We start from the raw sequence: 11,769 nt of genomic DNA on the forward strand, positions 1-11,769 counted from the left end.
GTGGATAAAGAGTGCATCTTCATCAGTGCAGTTATTTTTTTACTTTCAGTACCAACAGTACACAAAGCAAAAGAAATTAAGTACAAAAGTAAACAAAAAACTGAGCAAGAGTGCAAAACAAAGCTAAGCTTACCTTTAATTTAACCCAGTTAAATTGTTTGTGCTTGTTTATGTTCTTTTTAGCATTAGATAGGGCTAAACATACAAATCTTTTTATAAATATAATACAGCTAAAGTTCAGCTAAAATATCACTTTGGTCTTTTGCACAAAACCAAATTTTACTGTTAAATACTTAAAAACTTCCTGAAACATCATGTCATATTTCCCTCAACCATAATCTACCTAAAGACTTAAAAAAAGAACCTAAATATTTAGAAATGTACATGAAACTTTAACAACGTACAAAACCAACATATAGTTTGGTTTTTGACATTTTTTTGAGCCATTCAACTATCTATGCAGAGCTCAGCATCTTAGCAATTCCGCTGCATTGCGATATGAGGATAAGACACAAGCATTGAAATACAGCATGTGTTTTATATAATTTCTTTTTACATAAAATGTAAAAAGATGAATAAGAAATTTTGGCAAGCAAGATTTAAAAAAAAAATCAAGTTTACCTTTCCTGAAATGACAATAACATTTAAAAGGAAATCACATATAGGCTAACTCATTAGCAGCCTTTTATGTACAATCCTAATCACAGTTGTGTCAAAGCTTATAAAAAAACCTCTGTCCATCCTGTCTGCTCCTCTTTTATCTACATCTCTGTCAAAGGATTAGATGGAGGAACTGAAACTAGTAAATAACAGACTTGGTTTTAACGGAATTCACATGATCAGAAAAGTTCATGAAATGTGAAATCTCCCAAATGTCTTTTTTGCTTGTTGAAGTTGATCCTCTGTAGAGCATGTCGGCTTTCAACAGCAGATAAAACATCTATACCAGGATACAGATCCATGTTTGGGTTGGTGGTCAGGAAGGGCCTCCAGCACCTCTCTGACCTCTCGTTTAGAGAGACCTTTCCATCGCAGTAGGAGCTCCAGGTCCTTTCTGCAGCTGAGGGCAAAAAAAGCAGCAAGAGTTAGCGGGATGCAGTTCCTTTCATGCCCACTAGGATTTAAGATTTAAGTCCAATACAAGCGTAGACATACAGGATAATGTTTTTAGGCAGAAGAAATTACAGCTAAAAAGATGGAGAGATGTACCAAACTTTTTTGCTTGAATCTTGTCCTTTGTCACATGAAAAATTTACTACAAGTTGTAGACGTTAACAAATTGTTATTTCACTTTGGTAATATCACAAAAGGGTAAAATTTTAATGGCAAGGTTCAATTTATTCATCCATAACAACATTACAGCACTCTCAATCAACCAACACTTATAATCAATGGAGTGCTGTAGTAGATACTCGTATATTGATAGTAAACCCCAGGAGTACGTTTCTGTTTTTCAGAAAAGAAGATGGTAAAAGAGGTTCAATAAGAAGCTATTGATGCTGCCTCGCCATAGTTTTCCTTTAAGGTCTAAGGAAGGCCTTGTTTTAAGGTATGATTGTCTTCCTCGACCCACCTAAGCTCCTCCAAAATTCAGATTTTCTTGTTCCAGCAACTGACACATATGACAACTACCAGTGAACACAAACACCAAAGGCTTGTCTATACAGGAGACATTTCAGACACTTTTTTCAGTCATCCCAATCTAAAGTGCGCCAAATGTCAAATGGAAGAGATACGCTTCAACCTAAAGCATATTTTTACCCTTCAAATCAGTTTGGTTTTTTTTTTGCTGAAAACTCTGCAGCACTAAAAAAAGTCAGAAACTCCACAGGGTACCTTTAACTGATTCTCACATGTAAAATTGGTGGATTGTCCCTTTTATAACAACAGTTTTTAAGCTTTGCCTGTTTCTGGTTACAATATGGTTCCTTTAAACATCAACACAGAGGGCCATAGCAATGTTTTGGGGGGGGGGGGGGGGATTGGATAAGAAACATCTGCCATCAGCATGATTTACCTCTTTGTGATACATTTCTGCTGCATGCTCGCAACTACGATCTTCAGTGCATCGTTGTCCTCGCACTCCAATGTTTCTGTGATTTTCAGCAGAATGCGGTTCCACTGTTTGACACCAGGGGCCTGATACAACACAACACACACAGGTAATGAATTCATGTTGTAACCGATAAAGAGCTTATCCAGTTTCTAATGGGTAAATGTCAGTTTCAGTTCACTGTTTCCAACAATTAACACCAAATCTCACCATGTCTGAGATGATGTGGTGAAGCAGCTCAGCATCTTGAGTCACTTGTTGCCCAACGTTAGAGCCCCAGCACCTCCTCAGCTTGCTCTGGTTGCTTTGGACAAGATTTTTGAAGTAAAGGTGAATGATGAGCTTATAAGTCTCATCCATCACTCTCTGACAAAGAAAAACACAGATGCAAAGTTTAGTTATTCATGTATCATACTCAATATATTTTATAAATTTTCCTCTGCTACCAGATAGACAGATGTACATTTTTCTACAGGTAAAATAGCTGCCTTTAGTGTTACTTTTCTACGCTTCCAATCAGCAAATACATAAATCTGCGGCTGAACGCCACACCGCCTGATTTGGTCTGAATACGGCCTTAGGTCAAACATCTTGACTTAAGATTCGAGTGCAAATGCTGAAGCTCAGATCTTACACGTACCTCTAGTACATCCTGACAACACAACAGTTTGGGGAAACGCGTCTTTACTTCTTCCGTCAACAAGAAGAATTGCTTGTTCTCCTTTTTGAAGTACTTCTTAAGGTGGCTCTGTGTGACAGAAATTGTGATTTCTTGTCAAACTGTTATTTCCAATGTAAAAAAAATGACCTCAAATGACCTTCAAATTGATGAAAATGGTATATTTATGTCAATAAGTTGAACAGCTACCTCTGTGAAGTCAGCAACAATCTCCAACAGGAGCTTCAAAGTCAAATCCTCCATCTCTTGAAGCGTTTCCACAGTGTCCTTAACAAGGGACGTTTTGATGTCTTGACTTTTGGTCTGGACGTGCTGCCTGAAAAGAGAGTGCGTATCATCAGCACAAAACAACTCATAATCATTATTTATCATCATCACATTCAAATCTGCACACTACAAAGGTGCTCGAGTACTCACTTGAGTGCTCCACAGGTTTGCAAAGTCTTCAGGAAGTGTATGATGTCTGGCTCGGCCTTATCTGTTTGTTTTCTAAGGATCTCAGTCTGCTCGGTGTTGTACCTACAAATCAAAGAGAATGCTGTCAGACGTAGTCTAAACAAGACAAAATGTTGAGTTTAATATGTGATATTTATGTTCATTTCATCATATGTTTTTATGTAGAAACGGACTCTCACCTCCTCACAAACACCAGCAGTTCCTGGAAACAAACGTCCTGCACACGGTCGGACACTGTTTTGTTGATTGTTTGTGCACCTTTGTACATGGCATCGATGCACTTAAAGACAGATAGAAGAACAGATGTCTGTTAATTCAGATCTAATATCATTACAGGACAGATAAACATAAGACTAAAATAAATTAGGAACAGAAAAGCCAACAAATAACTGAACAAACATACAGAGATACATTTAACTGATAAAACAATAATCAAAGTTAAATCACACAATAGATATAAACTAGACTCCTTTTCCATGTTCTCTTAAAGTAACAGTTAAAATAAGCTTTATGTTACTGAATACCTGGATAGTGTCCACATTCATTTGAATGAAAGCTTCGTCACTATCGCAGCCTTCTTGGCTTCTCTCGTTCTGCAGGATTTTCTCCAGAGACACGCTGACCTCTTTCTGTGAACAAAAGGAGACACAGCAAGTCCTAATAAGCATATACAGTTTTCCAAACTACTTGTACATGATGTAGGAATAATTGTATCAAAGCAACAATCAGATATCATGTTTCTCTGTTTATCTTTGTGTGTCCATTCCAGACAGGTGGCTTAAAATAAACCAAGCTGTTTTATTCACAGCTTATGTTTTGCATGCATGGACAGATAGAAAACGTCACTTGGGGAATTCAGGACCGGTTATATCACATTCATGTCATTTTATACAGGCCACAAGCGGCTGAGTAGGTGGCCACAATTTCTCTCTTAGCAGTGACTCAGCATTAACTTGGCCACATACTGAGATTTGGGGCTTTTTTTTTTAATGTCACCACTACTTTCTTTTATCTGTCTTCTGGACTGAGACAAATTTCCTTCCTGCTTAAAAGGTGATTCACACCCATCCCTGTAACTAAGCGTGGGCAGCTGTGGTTCAGGAAGTAGAGCGGGTCTGAGGAATGGCAGTTCAATTCCGGGTTCCTGCGGGCCACATGTCAAAGTGTCCTGAGGCAAGATACTGAACCTAAAATTGTGAATTTGTGTGTGAATGATTAGATCCTCCTGATGAGCAGGTTGGTAGCCATCAGTGTATGAGTGTTTGTGTGTTAACAGGTGAATGTGGCTTGTAGTGAAAAAGTGCTTTGAGTGGTCAGAAGACTAGAAAGGCGCTATATAAATGCAGTCCATTGTCACCATTGCGATGCTATGAAGCGTTGTGCTTTTGGGAGTTAACCTACTTCCACTTATACACATGATTAATAGTTGAAGAAGTTGATTAGGGGTTTGAATTTTACAATTTATAAACAGACACATTTAGAGCACAAGAAGTTTAATACAGATTGATTTTAAGAAAAGTTGAAAAATGATTACAGTTATTAATGTTGGTCATTTGTTTTGTGAGGTATGACGCCCCTTAAGGCCTCTGAAAACATGGTTTCAAATCTTAAATTTTTATAACAATAAATAGTCATGACTAAATATGTTAAAGTTCAGAAAGAAACATGCTTAGATATTTATTAAGTGTAAATAAATTCTGATAATTTGCTTCTTCAGCACTGTTTGGGTTTTGGGTTTTCATCAGATTTGATTGACAGCAGCCAGGCAACATAAGGAAACCACCCACCAACTGTCACCAGATTTTGATTCACATATTTCCAAATCTGCTAATTGGTGTGTGGAAATATGTGACATCCCCTTTTTTTTTCAACTGAGCCCCGCCCATTTCAAAGACAAAAAAAAAAAAAACAAATACGGAAAATGGTGTGATCATGTTAAATCTCAAAACAGGTTTTCAGGGACTTTAAAGCCTTTAAATATCTATAAGATTTGCTGGTTTCTTACCTGCACAATTTCAAGCAGTTTGTCCTTTGCTTTTGCTGCCAACTCTGTGAACAGCATGAGGTCGACATCTTTGATGTGATCCACTTCTTGTGGGGAAGCAGCGCCCAGCAGGTCCTGACTGGGAAAGTACCACAAATACCAATGTCAGAAGCGAGCCGCAGCCTGTTTCACTGCTGTATCTCATATTCTATCTAGGAACAGTGGAAGAGTAATTCAGAATACAAAAGAGAGGCATGTCTGAGAATGTTTACATGCACACTCATTTAACAACCTAATTCACGTAACTGCCTACTGAAATTGTAACGTTAACCTAAGTACCAGGGTATAGTCATAAGAGGAGTAACTACAACATGTTTTTCTTATGCTTGGGCTAATTAACTAGTACCCACTTGACTATCAGCCCAGTCAACTTTTCTAAGTCTTGACCTTGTCCGGGACACATTAGACTGTGCAAATCATTATTAATCATTGCTTGATGTTGAGTCATTGGCTGACTTCTAAAGACAAATGTATCCCAGAAGAATTTGGAAAATCCCCACAGCTGATGTGCAGCAGGGTCTTTAAGAGAATAGTGAATGTTGACATGATCCCAGGTTAATTTCCCTTTTGTGCTGTTGGGACATATTAGGGAGATACCAGCCATGAAAAAATGTCAATGACCTGCTTTTCAAGTGTGCACTGTGCTGAAATTAAGATGCAAAGACAGTTCGGGAAAGGTTTCTCTCAAGGTTACGTTGTCTAGGTGACCTTTGGCCTCAGTAAGCCTTTGGCAAAAGTTTGGGATATTGTGTGACATGACTCAGTCGTGGTTCTCACTCACGGTTCTCACTCAGAAGCTAAAGGAATTTGGAAAAAAAATCTCAAAAATGATGCTTAAACTTTTGATTTATTTGATTGCATCATATTGCTGTACAGGTAAAGAGTTAGATGACAAGATTGACTCTCATATCTGTCCGTCAAATATAAGTCAAGTAGCCGATTAGCTTAGCTTAGCACAAAGACTGGAAACAGGAGGAAACAGCTAGCCTGGCTCAGTCCAAAGGTCACAAAATTAACATGTTATATCCTGTTGGTTTAATACGAAGAACCAAAGTGTAAAAATGACAATTCACAGTTGACGGTAGATTATAAATCAGGTGAGAACGGTCCTCTCATCTAACCTATGCCAGAAAGCGAATAAGCATATTTCCCAAAATGTCAAACTATTGCTTTGAGCTTTACCGTATCCAAATATAAAAGGTCATTGGATGCACAAAACAGTTTTGAAATATGTCAGTGTTTGAAGCAAAATTAGCCTTTATGACAGTTACTCCCACCTCTAAGTGGATTAGTGTGCATGTAAACATGCTCTGTATAAATGAAAACGAGTAAAGGAAGTTACAGGAGGTGGTAGATAAATACCTCAGATATGTGTGTAGGACCCACTTCAACAGCATGAAGGAGTTCTTGGAGGTGCTGATGTGCTGGAGTAGACCATGCAAGTGATCAGATATCTGACGATGGTAGCAGTCGAGCAGATATCCAATCAACCCTTTAGATTTAAACAGGGGAGCCAGCCTGGCAAGCTCAGTGTGGACAGCCGTCTCCACTTCCAACAGGTGCCGCTGAAGGTTCTTGTCCAGCTCTGCTGGTGGCGTCGGAAAGTGCTGGTACACGGATCTTTGTATCAGTTGAACGACACTCTGCTGCTTCTCCTGTCCCGAGTTACGGATTGCACAACAAGATCCATTCTCAGAGGTGTCAGACCCCACAGAGATGGTGTCAGGGGCCACCTTAAGAAGCTCAGCTAGTTCCTGAAACGTGAGATCTCTCTCAAACTGCAAACGCTGTTCCTCGATGGTGTTGAAGATGTTCTGAGTTGAAGGGTTGTCGTACCCCTCACCTGCCTGGTCACCTCCTATGACAGAAATATATTTGAAGCTGTTTAGATCATTGCAAATATAACATGAAAATACAAAGGAACTATACATGCATGTCACAGTTATGCAGATTCAATCCCTATGAGTTTTAACAGAACGACATTGGCAATGTCGTTCTGTTGCTTGGTCCATCACTTTTGTTCACACTGAAATATCTCAACCTCAACATCTAATAGATGAATTTGTGCAGAATTTTGGTTCAGACATTCATGGATTCTCAGATGATCGATCCTAATGACCTTGGTGATCTTTTAGTTTATTAGTTTATTTAACAGGGACCATGCCGATAAACATTGTTACATACAGATAAGCAACGCATCAGATGTCATATATACAAGGTGTCTATCTGAAGCTAATTTGCAGCCCTTGTCCCTGATTAGGCTTTTAAAACTGTGCAAACAATCAATCCCCTCACTTTTGTTGTAGCGCCACCATGAGGTTGAAATTCATGGTTTTGTGTGAAATGTATCAAAAACTATCGGATAGATCGCTATGAAATTTGGTGCAGACATTCATGTTCCTCAGATGATGAACTGTAATGACTTTGGTGATCTCCTGACTCTTAATGTAGCGCCACCACAAGGTCAAAGTTTACACTTATTGTGTGAAATATCTCCACATCTACAAGATTGTAGATGAAGGTTTGTGGTTTATGACCAAATATCTGCAAAACTAACAGCATTTCCATCAGCCTCAGCTGCACTTTGTGTTTACTGCTAATTAGCACATGTTAGCATGCTAACACACTAAACTAACATGATAAGCTTTACACCTACTAAACGTATAATATGTATAATAATATATAATTGCCACTCACAGCTTGCCAGTGTGCTGATGAAGGATTTAGCTCAAAGCACAGCTGTGCCGCCCACATGGGGGTGGAGTCTTAGTTCTTTTCTAATAATAGCAGCTTTTACACTTCATACATTCATAGCCAAGCACTATAACAGGTTTGTTTGCTAAGGAGGAAGGATTGTAATCAAGTATGAGGCAATGAGAAGTGCACACATACAAGGGACTAGCACGTACCTAAGGAACATTTATTAGAAAGTGTTCCTCTAAATGTTTGTGCATTTGGGAATCCCCTACATGTCCCCAACAGCACCAGAGGTGACAGTTTGATCTGGTCTCATTTGAACCACAATATCACAGTTTTCCGAATATGACTGAAAACAGAGGAGACGTCCAAGTAAGAGAGTAGTTTTTCTGCATTTCTACTTTTTCTTAAAATTGTTGCTACTGCTCTAATGTGATCCTGTGTCATCTGTCTCCTCTTGATTTGCTCATGTGAAGCATTTCATTAGTCTGTTTTGAAGACGATTGCTCTGTGTATTATCTAGTATGTGAATTAATAAATGTCTGTCAGGCAAAAATGACTGATGATGTATCTATATCAACAATGCAGATACCAGTAGTAGCATAATAACACTGTTGTCAAGATTTTAGACAGTTAATAATGAACTGAAAGAGAGGAAAGTGAGGAACTACCTCTGTGAATCAAACCGTCAATAAACCTTTACTTTAATAAAAGTATTAAAGCTAAAATATGACCAGAAAGGTGCAGACAAATGAATTAACAGACGCATGCAGGTGAGCAAAACTGTTTAGAGGTCATATTTACTTTCATTTATCTTACCTACGTTAGTTGCATCAAGATATTGCACTCACATTTACAGTATTTATGATAGTACAAATGACTCATTAAAGATCTTTGATTTCACTTTTTCCCCATGCAGTATTTATCACTCCAACACATCTTGTATGCGGAAATTGGACTAAAGATAAGTTATGTGTTTGTCTCTGATGTTACAACCTGTTTTCAGAGGCTCTGTACTGTGCAGAAAACAAATAGCATTATTATAATCATAAAACAGACTCTTACCTTCCTGTATGTCATTGTTGTTGTTCTCTATTAAAGGTCTCCTGCTATCATTGCTCCTTCTTCCCAATTTCCACCTTTTCACCATTTTTAATGAAGTTTGAATGGTTCTGCTGATGCCTGAATGAGTCCCAGTGGATTAATGTGGCACGTTTCTACACAGAGCTAATGTGTGAATCTGTGAGTCGGCAGCTCTCAGAGCACTTATAGAGACACACGGGGAGGGGAGGGGAGGGTGAGGGGGGTTCCCATTACATCAGCATTACTGTACTTTCATTTTCGTTCGTCTGGGCCTGGGCACTTTCCTGAAGTGAAAGTTGTTACATCATGTTGTGAAGAGCCCCAGTAATAATATAAACATTACTATTACTACTGCTAATGATGATACTACTACTACTACTAATAATAATAATAATAATAACAATAATAATGATAATAATAGTCATAGTAATTGAAAGTTCAGTGTTTGACAACAGAAATCTTTCTATAAGATTCATTTAGTAACTCTCCTGTAGCTTGTGGTCACTTATCTGAGCACTTTAGGGATGTGTTGATGCAGCATTTTTTCTGAGCAGCATCTTTTTACAGGAAATGAAAATTTGAAATTCCATAACAACTGGGCAAACTCATGAGGCTCACGGGGGAGAATGTGTGATACAATCGAAAGCTACAAAAGAGCTACTAAATGAATCCTGTGGTAAGATATTTTTTTTGCTTTTTTTTTACTAACTTAAATACACATTCACTTTTCTGCAACCACTCTACCTCAACAGCCTAAAGCCAAATATCTACAATGTTCACAGTCTACATCCTTACAACAACTATTTACACTGTTTTATCATGTTTTAGGCTGGTTTGCATCATCTTTGCACTGTTTGGTTTTTGTCTTGGCACCTTATGTTGTCTTTTTGTCCTTTTGCACTTCATGTTGTCCACCATGTTTTGCACTATACGTTGAAGGATATGTTCTGAACTGTTTTTGAAAGGTCCTTAACTACAAATCATATGTAGTTCATATTTTGCGGAACAATCACCAGAAATGTGTATCACTTTTACATTATGTTGGTGTGGTAACTGTTAAATGCAGATTGATTGGTTGATAATGTAACTGACATAAATTAAGTCCATGCTTTATAGTCTCTATGGAAATGAATGGAAACCAATGGCTGGTCTGTTGTTAGACAGAACAGATTCGCTTCTCATTTGCACATTACATTTGTTACTGTGACCCAAAGCGTCTATTTAGGTTTCAAATCAATTTTCCTCCTTTTTCTTCCTTTTACAACTGCAGTGATTGTATATTAGGATATGAGCACTGCTTAAGTAGAAAGGCCCAAAACAATATTCTAGATTCGAGATTCTTTATTGTTACATCTCATTACACATAATACATATAATTAGCTGTGATGTAACATTTATGTTTGAAAATTTGAGTGTGAAAGTTCATTCTTGACCTTGATAATAGTGGTTTGACAAAACTGACAACAAAAAGACTGAAATATTGCAACATCTATGAGATTATTTGCCATGAACTTTGCCTCAGACATGGATATTCCAGAGAAAATTAACCCTAATGACTTTCAGGATCCTCTGACTTTTCCTCGAGTGCCACCATGAGGTTGACATTCATGGTAATTAGATAGATACCTTGAAATTATGTGCTCGCATTCATACCCCCCCCCTACAAGATAAATTCTAACAACTTTGGGGATCCTCTGATTTTTCATGTAGCGCCATCATCAGGTCAAAATTTTAACTTGAACTAAACCAGTACTTTGGTTTACGACTGAATACCTGCAAAACTAATTGAGTTTATTGCTAATGTTAGCCTGCTAACTGGTTAACTGGTGAACATGGTGAACATTATACCTGGGGCCTGTATCAAGATGTGAGATTACATGCAAAAAGTCAAAGTCAGACTGCCACTCGAAGGGCACTTTAGTCCACTGTGATGTGACGTTAACAAAAAAACAAATAAAAGCAACAAAAGCATGTAGGTGACCCATTAAAGACACTTCCTGGTTACATAAAGGTCATACCAGCAACCCCATTTTACCTTTTGCACAAAACTGACACAAGATCAATGCAGTTGTTAATCATAAATCACAAATGGCTGCAGCTTCAAAGCTTAAGGTTATGTGTTTTTAGTGAGTTACACACACACACACTGTACATCACTTTCTCTCTTCTGTTGGTAACCTGAAAGGCGGAAACAGCAGCATGTATGTGGGAGTGTTTACTTCAGCAGGCAGGTATTCACTATCTAATAGGCATTCCATTATACTCAAGTCATGGTTAGAAAGGTGTGTTTGCAAATGGAAAACCATTCCTGAAAATGAAATCCGAAGCGAACTCAAATGTGAAACTATTTGATTTGTTTAGGATATTATATTGACAACTTGGTATTTTATCCAAATGTGATCATTTACATTATTCTAGCTTAAACTCAATGTGATATAATGTTAAATATATAATGTTGTTTTCCGTGGAGTAATCTTAGAGTACAGTTGCACATCTGTGTGGGTGTGGGGTGTGACTAAATTTCCCTTCCAGAGAAACAGCCATTTGAAAAGTAATAGGGTTATTCCCCATTGTCTCCTACACAGAGAGAGAGAGAGAGAGAGAGAGAGAGAGAGAGCGGTCTTTTATCCTTCCGTAAGTGTAGCCGGAGCTGGATAGGAAAAATCCCTTAAATCCCAACAAACAGACCCGCATTTCCCAACTACAGTACGGAATGCACATTTTGTTTTGATGCCAGAAGAGGAAGAATAAATCTGA

General features: G+C 38.0%; 1 protein-coding gene across 1 annotated transcript; it reads right to left on the reverse strand.

Annotated features, from left to right (window-relative positions):
- si:dkey-196h17.9 (exocyst complex component 3) lies at window positions 1-9,142 on the reverse strand. The gene is made up of 11 exons (XM_044375512.1): window positions 8,995-9,142; window positions 6,595-7,090; window positions 5,194-5,311; window positions 3,713-3,817; window positions 3,368-3,468; window positions 3,150-3,251; window positions 2,922-3,048; window positions 2,694-2,801; window positions 2,264-2,419; window positions 2,018-2,139; window positions 1-1,060 (listed from the first exon to the last, which is right to left on the reverse strand). Exons 1-11 carry the CDS (start codon window positions 9,077-9,079, stop codon window positions 922-924), a joined length of 1,659 nt encoding a protein of 552 aa, XP_044231447.1. The 5' UTR covers window positions 9,080-9,142; the 3' UTR covers window positions 1-921.
- Window positions 9,143-11,769: the final 2,627 nt, after the last annotated feature.

Source organism: Thunnus albacares, chromosome 15 (genome assembly GCF_914725855.1).
Source record: "Thunnus albacares chromosome 15, fThuAlb1.1, whole genome shotgun sequence".
Taxonomy (NCBI): Eukaryota; Metazoa; Chordata; class Actinopteri; order Scombriformes; family Scombridae; genus Thunnus; species Thunnus albacares.